Below are 15733 nucleotides of genomic sequence, written 5' to 3' on the forward strand. Positions count from 1 at the left end.
TAAATTACAGTACAACAGCCAATTATGCAACAAATTTCACATATTATGAAAACTTATTAATTACAATGAAGATTGAATGCAACATTAGAATATCTATATATATAAAAGCGAAATGGCACTCACTCACTGACTGACTGACTGACTGACTCACTCACTCACTCACTCACTCACTCACTCGCATAACTAAAAATCTACCGGACCAAAAACGTTCAAATTTGGTAAGTATATGTTCATAGTCCAGTCAATGAAGGCAAAAAATAGGCATTTGTCGGAACTAATTAGTGAAAAGCTGAAACTTTGCCCAATGTTACATTAGTATAAGAGAAGTTCCCCTACAAAAGTCCCCGACCCTACCCCTCTTGCTTCCCCCCCACCCCCTTTTTAAGTTAAAATGTCGATGTTTACTAGAAGCTCGATATCTCAGTAACCAATCATCGAATAGAGTTGAATTTTTTTTAGAAAGGTTGCTAATATAATGGTCTACAATAATGGGTCTATGCTTTTTCACGATAAAAATGATAGTTATCCTGATATAAACAAAAACATCTAAAAAAATGAACTTTTTTCAACTAGACTCATTTTTGTTTCCCAATTTACTTATTTGTAAGCAATTTTATCGAAAAAAACTTTGAATGAAAGTTTAAGATCTATTCTTTCTCAATCCAACGATATAAATCTTGCTTACAAAAAATCGGAAATGTCGCTCTGGGAGGGGGAAATAGCAACGCGCTACACTTTTACGCTACGAGCTACGCGGTCCCCTCACATCAAGCTCGCACAAGCCATGCGTCTATTTGAAAAACGAGAGATTCTCAGTTATATTTTATTCTTCAATACTCATAGTTCAGATTGATAGAATAGTTTTTATGTTCAATAGAAAAGTAGCTTGTTTTTGTGGCTTTAAGTTCATAAAATTATATTGTTAGATTTTAAGAGAACCATTGTGACTAGATGTTGTATAGAATGCATAATATGGATATTTTTGAAGATACAAATGCAGAGTGAGGCTCATAGCATAACTATATAACATATAACTATATTATATACAAAAGACTAAGTATTTTGTATGCTACATTTTGACAATACAGTGGTGAGCTGGGCCCATAGAAATAGATGACATCTATTATTATGGCTGGGCCGGGCAGTAGGGGTGCGGCGCTAACGTTGCTCCTCTCAATATTGTTTTTGTTGCTAAATAAAGAAAAGAAACTCGTTCTTTGCATTCTCGTATGAGTGGCATTCTCATCCCTCATGTCAGTTTCAGAGGGAAGTTTGCCAAGTTCGGACGTGCGTGGTAGACTTTTCGTAGTGAAGCACGTGGTAGATTTTTCGTAATTTTTCGTTGTGAAGCACGTGGTAGATTTTTCGTAATTTTTCTGTGAATAAAATGCTGTGAAGAAATGCTGGTCTGTCTAACATGATCATTGAAGACTTGGGAGACCTGTGCTAAAATGCTGTGAAGAAATGCTGGTCTGTCTAACATGATCATTGAAGACATTGAAGACCTGTGCTAAAATGCTGTGAAGAAATGCTGGTCTGTCTAACATGATCATTGAAGACTTGGATAAACTGAAAGAAGTTGGAAGTGTGTCATGTTTACCTTCAGAATATTTGCATCCCCTCAACTTCGTATGGCTTTCTCATGTACACTCACAGCCTGGGTGGAGTGGATTTATGACCAACCTAATGACAAACTCAGCAGAATGTCAAACAACATACATTATGGCAGTACCATTTATTAATTTGGATCCCAGCAATATGTCAACCATCTACACAGCATTGCTTTTTGCAGCTGACCAAAGTAAGAAACAAAATCAAACCTGTATTGTTACATTTGATCAGCCTCTTTTCTTAAAAGCTATGGATATAGTAGGTGCCTCTGATAAAGACAGAGTAGAATATCGAAAACTGTTGTCCGTTTGGGAGGATTTCATTTACTGATGTCTTATATGGGAGCTATTGGGAAGATTATGGAAGGAAGTGGTCTAGAAGATCTCTGTGGCACAGTGTATGGAAAAGCTACAGTAAGTCATATGATGAATGGGCATGCTTATGACAGATGTCTTCGAGCATTTACACTAACAGTAGCAGCTCTAATGAACATTGCTAGAGAGCAGTTTCCTGATATCCAACACTGTTTTGATGAAGTTGATGAAGTATGTAGAAAAATTATTTCAGGAGAAATGTCAACAAAACTTGCATTAGAGAACCCCTTGCTATTAGAAAAACTCAATCAATTGGATGAATGTATGAAAACCATTGAAAAGACAAGCAGGACAGCTAAGTTGTGGCTGCAGCTTTTTCACACTATAGATTTAGCTCTTAATTTTGTGTATGCTGAGAGGAGAGGAGATTGGATTATGCATTTAAAATGCACAACAGATATGTTTCCATATTTCCATGCATCAGGCCACTTGCCTTATGCAAAGTCTGCACATATTTATGCCCAAGAAATGACCAAAATAACTGAAAAACTCTCTGAAAAAGAATTAGATCTTTTCATCAACAAGGGATATTTTACTGTGAAAAGAACAACAAGATACTGGTCAGGAACATGGACAGACATGTGCATAGAGCAATGTCTGATGAGGCCAATGAAATCTGTAGGAGGACTCACTCATGGAAGGGGAATGAATGAAAGTACTGTGAATAAATGGATTCTTGGGACACCATACTTCATAAAGATTAATGAAGCATTAGAGGAGTTCTTAGACATTTCTATTACCTACAGTGAACAACATGTTGAGCTGAGAAAGTCAAGAAAACTCAGAGACCAAGCTGATATTGATAAGTTCACCACATGGTTCAGACAACACAATCCATTAAATAAGGAATCTGGAGAGCTAGTTTCATTATCATCTGGTTTCATCAGTGATGAGTCAGTCAACTGTGACCAAGCCTATGACATAGGTTGTGCTGCTATGAAGACAATGGTAGGAAAATCATTTGGGAAACTGACATTAAAAAGAAAGGACATGGTTAAGACCCAACTAGCACACAAATTAGTTAAAGTCAGATCCAAAGAAATACCAGTCAACTCTCAACAGCTCTTCAATAGAATACTCTGTGTGTGTGATAGCTCTCAAAAATTGAAATTGTATCTTGAATATGAACTGTCTTCACATCCACCATCTCTCTTCGACAATGTTTCATTAAGAAAAGGAACTAAATCATCTATCCTGAAAGTGTTTCAAGATGCTGTAATAGAGGAAGAAGAAACTGATCAAACAAATTTATGTGTGATTATTGATGGAGGATTTCTCCTTCATTATGTTCCCTGGCCACAAGACTCCACTTATGGAAATATCATACACATTTATCGAAAATATGTTGTAGAAAATTTTGGAGAAAATGTAACGGTTGTATTTGATGGCTATCCAGAAGACTGTACAACTAAACAAGAAGAGCAGAATAGAAGAGCAGCAAAAAATCCTCAAATGACATAGATTTGATAGGAACACAAAATGCTTAACATCAAAGGAAGAATTTTTAGGCAACAGAAGAAACAAGAAGAAGCTTATATTTTCAGTTTCTGAAGAGCTTATAAGTTCAAATATCAATACAATTGTTGCAAAAGACGATGCTGATATTTCCATTGTGACGACTGGAATAGAGGAGCTGAAGAGACACAAAACTGTTATGTTGTATGGTACAGACACTTATTTGTTGATACTGTTGATAGCTCTTGCCCCTGAGAATCAAGAAATCTACTTCTGCAAACAGATAACAGGAAGATTGCATGGAAAAGTGTTCTACAGCATTTCAAAGATAATAGATAAGGTGAAAAATACAAGGAAGCTTTTACTGTTTGCTTATGCAATAACAGGCTGTGATACAACTTCTTCTTTTTTCGGCCTTGGAAAAATAAAATCTTTAGAAATTGTTCAAAAATCAGAAGAAGCTCAAAGACAAGCATCAGTGTTCATTTGTGAAAATTCATCTAAAGAAGAACTGAAAAGAAATGGTGAAGATTTTATTCTGAATTTGTATGGCCAGAAAAAGCACACAAGCCTCAATGAAGCACGTTACTTCATGTTTACAAAACTAGCAAGAAAATCAAAACTCAGATCTAATTTTGATCTTGCTAAGCTTCCTCCAACGTCTGAAGCTGCACATCAACATATATTTAGAGTGTATTTGCAAGTGCAGACATGGCTTGGAAATAGAATGGATGCTACAGATTGGGGCTGGAAGATGGAAATGGTGAAGAAAAATGGTGATCACAAGAAAAGTTTAAAACCGGTACAAAGCACCAAACCCTTTGCACCTGATGACCTTCTGCACCTTGTGTCTTGTAGCTGTAAGACATCATGTCTTAAATATTGTGGGTGTCGGAAAGTGGGACTTGATTGCTCTGCCATGTGTGAGCACTGTGATGGTCTTTCTTGCGAAAATAGTCCTAATATTGATGAAATTATTGATCACGAGATTGAATTGGATTGTCAAGAACAGTAAAAGAAGGAAGAGAAGAAGAAGAAGAAGAAGAACAAGAAGAAGAAGAAGAAAAGGAAATGAGGAGGAGGAGGAAGAAGAGAAGAAGAAGAAGAGGAGGAGGGGAGGAGAAGAGAAAGAAGAGGAGGAGGGGAGGAGAAGGAAAAAGAGGGAGAGTGATTTTGAGAGAATGACTATTGTATATAGTGTGAATATTAATTTAAGTGGTGGGTGGGCGGTCCGTGATGGCGTTTGACACCTGCCGGTTTGAGCCAGTCCGGGACACGCCGGGTCCATAGGTGGTGGATGATGGAACAACCCTAAATGAGGGTTAGGAATAATCCCCCGAACCAAAACTGGCTCTCTTTATATGCTTTTGAAATGCTTCTACTGCCAAACACTGAGATCTAATTTTGGGGGTTGAGGGACCCCCTCTACCCCCCTTCTTCATGGTTTAATGAGCTTGGTAGTATCAAATTTGAGCTAAGCGCCCAAAAATACATATAAAACAACTGAAGAAAGATTTTCCGTCCGAGTGAATGTGTTAATCATATAACATGCAATAATAATGATGATAATGAAGGGTCGCGTCAAAGCGTAGCGCGTTGCTATTCCCCCTCCTAACGCAATATTTCTTATCGTTGGTGTGCTAAATTATACATCGTTGGATTGAGACAGAATAGATCTATAACCTTTGTTGGAGGCTTTTCTCGATAAAATGGCATACAAGAAAGTTAATTGGGAAATAATAAAAAATTTAGTTGTAAAAATGCAATTTTTTTAGATATATTTATTTTTATCAGGATAACTGTTGGGTTTATCGTGAAAGTGAATAGAATCATTATTTTAGACTATTATATTACCAACCATTTGAAAAAAAAATCAACTCTATCCGATGATTGGTGCCTGAGATATCGCGTTTGTAGTAACTACCTGTTTTTTCCAACTTCAAAGGGGGGTGGGGGGGGGGGAAGCAAGAGGGGGAACTTTGGGGACTTTTGTGTACAAACTTCTCTTATACCAATATAACATTGGGTGAAGTTTCAGCTTTTCACTAATTAGTTCCGACACAAAACCTTTATTGACTGGGCTATCAGTTGGCCCTTTAGAGGCGCACTAAGAAATCTTTTGGCAATATTTTAACTCTAAGGGTTGTTTTTAAGGGTTTAAAGTTCGCCTTTTAGCATGTATATTCTTCTTCTCCCAATCTCTTAATTATAATTGAAATTTCCATATCATATGTTACTATAGAACTATAATCTAGATAGAGTACCTCTACGAAACAGTTAAGTGGTAACTAAATTAATAATTTTGTTAGGTTGGCACCAAGTTGAAGATTGAAATGCATTTATCGCGGAAAAATTATTGGGCACTGCTACTTTAATCAGAGCTATTCCTGGGAATATTATATTACTAGCCGTCAGGCTCGCTTCGATCGCAATATCTGTTTAGCCAGACTTTAGTCTGGATCCCAGACTGGATCGTCCTAACATATGATAAAAATGCTTAAACGAAAAATGCAGGCGAGCGAAGCGAGCCTGCTGATCTTATCTTTGGACGATCCAGTCGGGGGTCCAGGGGGCGGAGCCCCCTGGCTAGACGGATATGGCGAGCGAAGCGAGCCTGACGGCTAGTTGATAATATAACTACATAAATCAGCGGTGTTTCAACAATGAATAAATGATAATTTCAATGAATAAATATACACCCCACTATATATCATATGTGTTGGGGTATAAGTAATTAGTTGCTTATTGCGTGTAATAATTACTATTTACAAACTTCATTCACTGATATGGGATTAAAGTTTTTTATAATAAAATTAGTAAAAATGTATAATACAAACAAACAAAATTATGGTATTAGTAAATAAATATTAATGTTCTATTAATGATAATAATAAGAAAGGTTATTTTTAGAAAAATGAAAAACAGTAAAGAGTGGAATGAAGAATAAATAGTTTCAATATTTACAGTCTAACTAAATTTTCACAATTCTCCACTCCAATATCAACCAACCAGGAAAATAAACTTTTCTTGAACCTGTGTCTATTGAATTCTTCCCTAATGTAACTTGGTATTGAATTATAAATTTTTGGTCCCAAATATGTGTAGTTTCTTTGCCCAAATGTAGTGTTCATCCTTGGTACTATTGAATACGTGTTTCTCTGCCTTGTTTGATGGTTATGATCTGCCAGTCTTATGTGTTCGTTGTTTCTCCTCATTCGCGTGATGATAGCCTGGATGTAGAGTTGTCTTACACTTAGTACTTTACTGACCTTGAAAATAATGTTCGTGGGGAATTGATTCTCCTTGAAGCCTATTATTTTTAGTATTCGTTTTTGAAGTTTATAGAGAGGTTCAACATGTGTAAAATTCGTAGCTCCCCAGATAATTATGACGTATCTTAAAATTGATTGCACTAGAGAAAAATAAACAGTTTTTAATGTCTCATAGTTGAGGATTTTACGGAGTTGATAGAATTTGTAGAGAAGCTTCCTGATCCGGGTAATTGATAGATTAATGTGCTTGTCCCATTTGAATTTGTTGTCCACTATTGTTCCTAAATATTCTATTTCATTGACTTGTTGAATTGAAGGGCAATCACACGGGTTGTTGGTGCTTCCACAGTGATGCAGGATTATTGAAGAATCCGGTGGTCTCGTCCGTTCTGTCAGAGAAAAGGCTAAAAATTTCGTTTTTGTTGCATTTACTGTAAGCAAATTTTCTCTTAACCATTTATCGACTTTCATCAATTCTTCCTGTGCCAGATTAAAAACTTCCTCCCAGGTGTTTCCTTCAAATAGTATACACGTATCATCAGCAAAAGCTATTACTCTTCCTCTTATCGTAATTGAACATAGCTCATTTGCATATGCCAAATACAGAATTGGCCCAAGAACTGTTCCTTGGGGAATCCCAAACTTCATCGTTTCCTCTGAACTGAGATGTTCTTCAACTTTGACTTTTTGACGCCGGTCACAGAGGTATGATCTAAACCATGCTAGAGGAACTCCTCTAATTCCCATGGCTTCTAATTTCTTCAGCAGCAAACTGTGATTAACAGTGTCAAAAGCTTTTGCTAGGTCCAGGAACACTGCTGCACATTTTTTGTTATTTTCTAGCTTATCTGTGACAAAATTTGACAATTCTAATACCGCATCTTCTGTACTCCTCCCCTCACGAAAACCAAATTGATTCCTAGATAGTAAGTTGTTTTTTCCATGTAATTCACAAGACGTTTCTTTACCAGTTTTTCCAAAATCTTAGAAATATTGCTTATAAGTGAAATAGGCCTGTAATTGGTGGCATTTGTTTTGTCGCCTCCTTTATGTAATGGTCTAACACATGTCTCTTTCATAGCTTTTGGAAAAATTCCTTTTGACAGACTTAAATTAAATATGTGAATTAATGGTTTTACAATCACATTTTTTATCGACTTCAATGTTCTATTATTGATTCCATCAAGTCCTGGAGCACTGTCATTTCGCAAACTACTAATAACTTCAAGAAGCTCATCTTCAGTTACTGGGTGAAAGTAGATGGAGTGTAGAGTTCTTGTAACAGGTTTATATTGGGATATGATTTGGTCTAGTGGTTTTCTTAAGGAATCTATTATTGTCTCCGCCATTTCTTCACCTACATTTGTGAAAAAGTTATTCATGTGGTTGAGCACAGTTTCTGGATTTTCCTTTAGATTGAAAATCCTATCATCTATTTTAATAGCATTCAATTTCATTTTTGTTTTTGATTTAGAGTCAGTAGCATCTTTGATTACTTTCCACATTTTTTTATTATTCTTTCCAGCTTCATACAATTTCTCTCTATAGTATTGGTCCTTTGTTTCATGAATTAAAGCTGTGAGTGTATTCCTATACTGACGATAGAAGTTGGTTAAGTTAATGTTGTTTGGGTCTTCCTTTCTTCTTTTGTTGGGTAGATTTCTGGTTCTTATTGCTGCTACTATACCTCTGGTGATCCATGGTTTGATGGGTTTGTACTTCTTCTGCCGCCGATGCTGCTTGATATTATTTTGTATATGTTGTCTCAGAGTTGATAAGAAGGTGTCATAAGAGGTATCTGGATTATTATCTTCTAAAACATGAATCCACTCCTCATTCAGTAGTTCATTCTTCAAGCTATTAATGTCTATTTTCTCGTTTATTTTATGTGTTCCAGTTTCATTTGCACTATTTCTCGAAATATGTTGCACTCCTAGAATTGTGGTGAAGTGGTCAGTTATTGTTGATTCATAAATGATTGGAAAAAGATTATCTCTGGAGTTGGTAGCAATGTGATCTATGCAAGAAGCAGTTTCTGTTGTAGTTCTGGTTGCTTTTGAAACGTATATGTTCGTCAATTTGAGCTGGCCTCAAGCAGACATTCTTCAACCGTACTTCCAATTGATTAGATATCGTTATAGCCGCTGGGACAATCAGTTCCTTCATCTGTATCAAAATAATTATAGCTACACGTCTTACATTAAAATTTTCCAAGATTTTGGATTGTAATCTACTTGAATGAAGAAATAAAATGAAATCTCATTCACTTCTCTAGCACAACTATATACACCTATATTGCAACATATTTTTTTTAGAAATAATTTTTTGGTAAGGTGAAATATTATTTCAGTGTAAATTTTAATGTATAGTATTTAATATGCATTTTCTTGAACTTGAATCACGCAATATCTTGGATAAACTAAAAAATGTTTACTTTGTGCAGTTATCAAGACAACCACAAATTCTACACAGTGATGTGGAAGAAGAGCTCGCAAACGTACTGGCAGGCTACGCCTTTCCGAGCGGTCGCCGAGCCTGGCATCCAATTGAAGCTGGTGCAGTCCGCCACGGGACCAGGCCAGGTGTTGAGAAACTCACTATGGCATACTGGCGACACTAACGAACAGGTACTGTGACATTCAACTGTCATGAATAATATAAATCCTTTCCATTGAACCATTTATTTGAAGTGATTTACATTTTGTTCAGTTTAAATTTGAGATTTTCTTTTGAGGATCATGCAATGATCCGTCTGTTGCTGTGTGCGTTTTCATTCCTCTAATATTATTTACATTCCAATATTATTTTCTTGTCTAAAAGCAAACGCAAACAGCAGTAGACGAACGTATGCCGACATACATTTTTCCAAAGTGCTCAAATGTTGCACACAGATGACCGTCTGTCGCAGACGTTTCATTTTTTCTCAGTTCGTCTGTTACTGTGTGCGTTCTCATTTAATCCAATTCTCAACGTTCCCTGTAATTCAAGTATTTAATCTACACTCTTCAAGAAAAAGGATCATCTCCTATAACATCTTCTTTTCATCTTGATATCAAATATTTCTTGTAAGTGAATTGTCTGACAAACTTCATAATAGAAGTAATATATTATTCAATTCAATTTTCTTTCCATCCACGACCAGTCTTTACACTGGATAGATATCGTCATAAGAAATTAAAAATCTAAGGCCCGGTTGCACAAAAGCCGATAAATTTCAACTGTGATTAATTTCACGAGAACCAATCAAAGAAGGTCTTTTAGAAAAGACGGCTTCCCTGATTAAAGAAGGTCAAAGAAGGTCTTTTAGAAAAGACGGCTTCCCTGATTGGTTCCGGTGAAATTAGTTACGATTAAAATTTAACCGGCTTTTGTGCAACCGGGCCACAAACGTTCATAAAATTTACACAAACTATCGAGATGGCATGTCAAAGAGACAAATAAAACGAGTGATCTCCTCTTCATTTTTAATTTCTTATGACGAAATCTATGCAGTGTAAAGACTGGTCGTGGATGGAAAGAAAATTGAATTAGAGTGAAATCAAGAAATAGAGTGGAGGTTTGAGAAGTTTATCTCGGAAGTACATTTTTAAATTGTTTATCATCCAATTCACGGACACACAATGGGAGCCTGTTGACTATTTTCAGGGTGCGATTGGGAAACTGGTGTGTGATCTGGCCAATCGCAGGTCTACATCATCACGTCTTCTAGTATACAAGGAGAGTTAACAGTTTCTAGAATCTAGTATTTTTTACAAGATACATCCAACTTGAATTACATCAAATGTAATTTTATCAATTGATTTTAGGTGAAATTACTGTGGAAAGACCCCAGAAACGTGGGTTGGAAGGAGAAGGTTGCTTATCGTTGGTTACTGCTGCACCGTCCCAAGATCGGACTTATCCGTTTGAGGATTTTCGAGGGTGAGAATCTGGTGGCCGATTCTGGAAATGTGTTCGATTCCACGCTGAGAGGCGGTCGGCTCGGAGTCTTCTGTTTCTCTCAAGAGATGATCATCTGGTCTGATCTTGTCTACAGGTGTAATGGTCAGTATTTTCTTACAAAATGAATAATTCAATATGCTTAATAACAGTGAAAACCAAGTCCAACTTACCCAGAATTAAATCAAGGTTTGCATTATTTTGTTATGTTTTGATTTTGAACCATGAGATGGTTAATTCCGTTTAGTCTCGTTAGACTTAATGTTGGCCGCTTAAACACTTGGTGTCTCACTGGTGGTCGAATGTGATACGGGCATAAACTACTAAAAGACAAAAAACCAGTAGATCTGTTCCAAAAAGGATTCTGCAACTTTAAACTTTTACTTGTGACGGAACCATCTAGGCTATATTAGCTGCCCGGTACTTAGCTGAATTAGACAAAATATAGATCACATATATTATTCATTCTCTATTTGATTGACTCATATTGTACCCATGTACCATGTATGATGTGTCGTTTCATAATCAATCAATATTCAATAAAGTACCTGATAGATACTGCTCGAGCCGACTCCAAACCCGTCTATTCAGAGACGATTTTATTGTCTCTACATACGACCCTTGAAAACTAGTTTGATTATGAATTAAAATTCAACTAAAGATATTTTTTTAATAAATTAAAAAGAAAACAAAACAAATTACTACAGTAGGCCTAATTATAAAAATAATATCAGACTTACACCATGAAAGTTGTAGAATTCATGTCTGGACTTGTCGACTGAAAAATAGGTTAAAAACCAATATTTTTGACACAATTAAACTAAACTAGGCTACATGAGCAGATTCATGAAGATTACAATTTTGATTAGGCTACAAGATAAGGAATACTAATTTTACAAGAAAACTTACTAGTTTTCTATTAATACTGAAGACTTTTTTTTAACTGAAATTAAAATTCAATCCTGCCTGTTCCTGTTGAAAGTTGCACGACTTATCGACTTCGCAAGTTTGCATTTTGCTTTTGCACTTTGCTGACTTTGCTCTCTCACTCACTCTCTCGAGTACCGGTAATGACAAACCACTCTCTGTCTCAGACAGCACCGTATCGCGCATGCGTTAGCAACGGGTTTTTCCCGTCCCATTCAGTCAGTTCTTTGAATGTAACGTTCTTTGTGATGATGGTTACCGAGCACTGTAACTGGAGCCAATCGTCATTCTATTTGATGAAAATATTATTATCCAATGATGATTTATCATTTACTTCAATATAATAATCGATATATTATTATTTTATTTAATAAAAGAAAGAGTACTTTTGAAAAATATAATTAATAAAATATAACAGTTGTTATTTAACTGATGTTAAAAACACTATAACTAAGTCAGCATATTGTCATTTCAAAACAAAAACCGAACCCTCAACCTCCCCTTTTACATTTAAAACATCAATAAACATAACTATTTGAAAAACCTCTAATCCCTTCCAGCATATTGCAATTTCAAAGCAAAATCCTAACCTATCTTTCCACTTTTGAAAATATATCAAAAAGCATAATTCTACCTGGACCCTAGCCCTTTCTAGCATATTGCAATTTCAAAGCAAAAACCTAACCCAACCTTATGGAACATTATTGAATATAATCCAAAAAAACCTAACCACTAATCCTTAACCCCTTCACATTTAATAATTTAGATTTCAGAGCAAAATCCTAACCCCCTAACCTATCCTTTCACATTTGAAACATCAAAAAACATGACTCCAACTGCACCCTAGCCCCTTCTAGCATATTGCAATTTCAAAGCAAAAACCTAACCTATTCTAATAACACATTATTAAATATAACCTGAATAAAACCTAACCTCTAACCCATTCACATTTAATACTTTAGATTTGTTCGTCATCTTTAGAACAAAACATAAACATTTGGTTCATTTCATGAACATGTTCACAAAAACGTGGTTCATTTCATGAACATGTTCACAAACATGTGGTTCAGAGCAAAATCCTAACCCCCTAACCTATCCTTTTACCTTTGAAACATCAAAAAACATAACTCTACCTGGACCCTAGCCCCTTCTAGCATATTGCAATTTTTAAGCAAAAACCTAACCTATCCTAAAAAAAACATTATTAAATGTAACCTAAATAAAACCCAACCCCTAACTCTTTCACATTTGCAAATCGTACATTACCATTATAACGTGGACCTCACTATAGATACTCAAAGAATACTTTTGAATAACTATGTTATAACTGTGACTGTTGCTGGCCTTTACTCTGTTTCTGAGACAAAGAGAAGCTCCTCCGGTAATGAAGATCAATAGACAATAGAAACATAACCTAAAATTAAATGTTCATCAAAGATGAAAGAGTAGGTTGAGTGATAAGGTTATTGCTTTTAAATTACAATACGCTGGTATCTTCCAAAATGTTTTGATAATTTTAAATAAGAAGAAAATTACAGAGAAAACAAAAAAGTTAACCTCTAAAGAAATTGTAAACTGCGCATGCGTATTACGATGCTATATTGCTCTTGGATTCCCTTGTGAGTTTTATTCACTGCCTAGTTGATTTCATTTTTTCGCGGTCTATGGCCCGCGATTTTTGAAATAGCGCTTCATTTGAAAATATTACTGAAAAGTATATTTTTAAAAGTCTAGTTTCCAATCTATTCAGCCTATAATGCTATTATCACGTATTGAATTTAGTAGATAAATTATTCTACAAGTCAGAATAATTGTATAGGATCTTGGGTAGGGGACAATTTTATGTAATAAGACAAACATTATTATTTTCTCTTGCCGCTGCAGCTTGCCACTCATGTGGGCTTACCCTTACATAGCCCAATGTTGGACCATTTGTAATTATCAATGATTGATGACCTGTTTTGTAAATGTAATTATTTAAACAACATGTTCAAAAATATTTAAGGAAGGAATTGAGACAAGTAATGACTCATGTATACTAGCAATCAGTTGCATAATCTCGACTTACCCATCGAATGATACAACTAATTGTGCTAACATAGAGAAATCATTATTTCAATTACCACATTAAAAACCTTTGAAGAAAAGGGGGCGATTCACCAGTTCCCAGACGGGAACACTGTAAAATTATTGTTGCGCAACATTTGATGGTAGAGCAAAAGCTGTTGGTTTTTAATTATTAACAACTAAATTATTACTTTTCCGGAATTTGAAAGGGGAATATTTTTATTAGGACTCAGATTTATTTTATTGTAATGAAGAATTCCATATGAATTTTCACATATTTTTGTTTTATAAAATTAGTTACGCTATTATTATAATGAAAGTTACGCTACATCTATTTTGATACAAAACAATTAATTAAGGCTATGGAGTTTTTGAAAATTCAACCAATTTGAAATATTAAAATGAATTTGATCTCAATGATTTCACAAAACTTTAATCGGAATTGTTTTGGACTATTTTATTATTAATATTAATTATATCAACAAGTTATATGACACTTTTAAAACAGGATTCAAGACATAATTAATTTGGATTTTCTAAAAACAAAACAATATGGAAAAAAATGAATTGAAATTTGAACGATACCCTTATACAGTTGATGTCCATCCAAGTTGCCATGGTCTGAATGGAAAACCAGGGATGTCCAGCCACGGGTCAGCTCGGTCTGTCTCTCGAGGTAGGCGATGGGAAAGAGTGTTTAAACTTATTCAGAAAAAAGTGGAAAGCTTTTTTCACTAGCTGGCTGGAGGGGAGACTAGAATCACATATAAAATAAGTAATAAGTATATACTTCCTTTATGGTAGAATGCTATCCCCACTCCTACCTCTGCTCAGCATCTTTACTCTGTCAGCCAAAACTGTCTAATCAGCTTTTTAAAGTTGAAAATATTATTTCTCTTCTTAAAGAAGAAACTGATGTTTGGGGGTTTGTCAAACCTTCTGGTTCATGACATTATAATCAAGGTACAAGCATAGAGTTTAAAAGATTTTCATTCAACATGACAATCGTGAAGATAACAATATGTAGAGTAGGTCTACATAAAATGTACACCCTCCTTGAAAATGACCTGGTTCTGACACTATTATGGGGTCAATCTCGAACATAATAGTCAAATACTCCTACTTTTCTCATTCTATCATGTTTGTGGATGTGATTATATGAATACATCTTTTCAATTTTCAGACGATGTGCCAGAAGCAATATACAGGGAGCTGCCTCCAAGGCTGCAGAATGAAGTGAATGTGGACTCTAGCCAACCTCGACATCATTGAATAAGTTTTCACTCAAGTATTAATATTGTAATAAAATTACAATTGACTCATAAGTCTATGAACTATGATGTTTCGTTTATGTACAGTGATTGTTACAAGTTACTTGTTAAGAAATTATTATTATTTATTTAACCACTGATAACCTGCCATTTGTTCCTTGGATGCCATTGAATTGCAATCTTTAAAACATGATTCAATGTTGCTCTCAGTAATTTTCAAGCAAAAATTTTCATTCTGCATTGTCGAATCATAATTTCATCCTAGTAATTACAATGTACCTATTATATCTTCCATCATTGACAAATCATTAAAACATCATCATTAACTTTCAATGTACACCCTAGATGTATTACTGTGTATGTATTACTAGATCATCTTAGCAAAGTATGATGCGACATGATATTGAAAATAGTCCTATATAATGTATTGTATAATCTGAGGCTTGAGGTCCAGTAAAATTTAGTGATTGAATATAAATTAATAAGAAAATCTAAAACTGTTGAGCTAATTGAGTGAGTGATGTATGAAGTGATTGATTAAGATAATAGAATATGATTAAGATCATGCTATTTTCATTTGAAATAAACGATTTGGAAACAAGAGAAACCATAATGGACCTGTGAAATATGTAGGCCAATGTTAAAATCATCAAACCGCTTACTGCCATAACTTTAGCTTATTATTTATTTCAACTACGGTACGTTAGTATAATTGTTTTATGTTTTTTTTAATAATAGTATGAGTATTTTTAAAATAATTATTGTGTTTTTTTCGTCATGCTTCATCTCTATGAATAATTCTCCATTAATCTATTAA

At 34.9% G+C, this 15733-nt stretch overlaps 2 protein-coding genes across 3 annotated transcripts in view; both read left to right on the forward strand.

Annotated features, from left to right (window-relative positions):
• Positions 1 to 15674, forward strand: part of LOC111049684 (cartilage oligomeric matrix protein) — a 58735-nt gene extending 43061 nt beyond the window's left edge. For both annotated transcript variants that reach the window (XR_005570436.1, XM_022335819.2), the window contains exons 21-23: positions 9156 to 9339; positions 10519 to 10756; positions 14829 to 15674. Coding sequence is in view for 1 of the 2 variants with exons in the window: in XM_022335819.2 (XP_022191511.2) it covers positions 9156 to 9339; positions 10519 to 10756; positions 14829 to 14917 (511 nt within the window). In the remaining variant the exon portion in view is untranslated. The remainder of the gene's footprint in view (positions 1 to 9155; positions 9340 to 10518; positions 10757 to 14828) is intronic.
• LOC120349823 lies at positions 2398 to 3150 on the forward strand. The gene is made up of 2 exons (XM_039420829.1): positions 2398 to 2933; positions 3076 to 3150. Exons 1-2 carry the CDS (start codon positions 2454 to 2456, stop codon positions 3091 to 3093), a joined length of 498 nt encoding a protein of 165 aa, XP_039276763.1. The 5' UTR covers positions 2398 to 2453; the 3' UTR covers positions 3094 to 3150.
• Positions 15675 to 15733: the final 59 nt, after the last annotated feature.

The sequence above is a fragment of the Nilaparvata lugens genome, chromosome 2 (assembly GCF_014356525.2).
Source record: "Nilaparvata lugens isolate BPH chromosome 2, ASM1435652v1, whole genome shotgun sequence".
Taxonomy (NCBI): domain Eukaryota; kingdom Metazoa; phylum Arthropoda; class Insecta; order Hemiptera; family Delphacidae; genus Nilaparvata; species Nilaparvata lugens.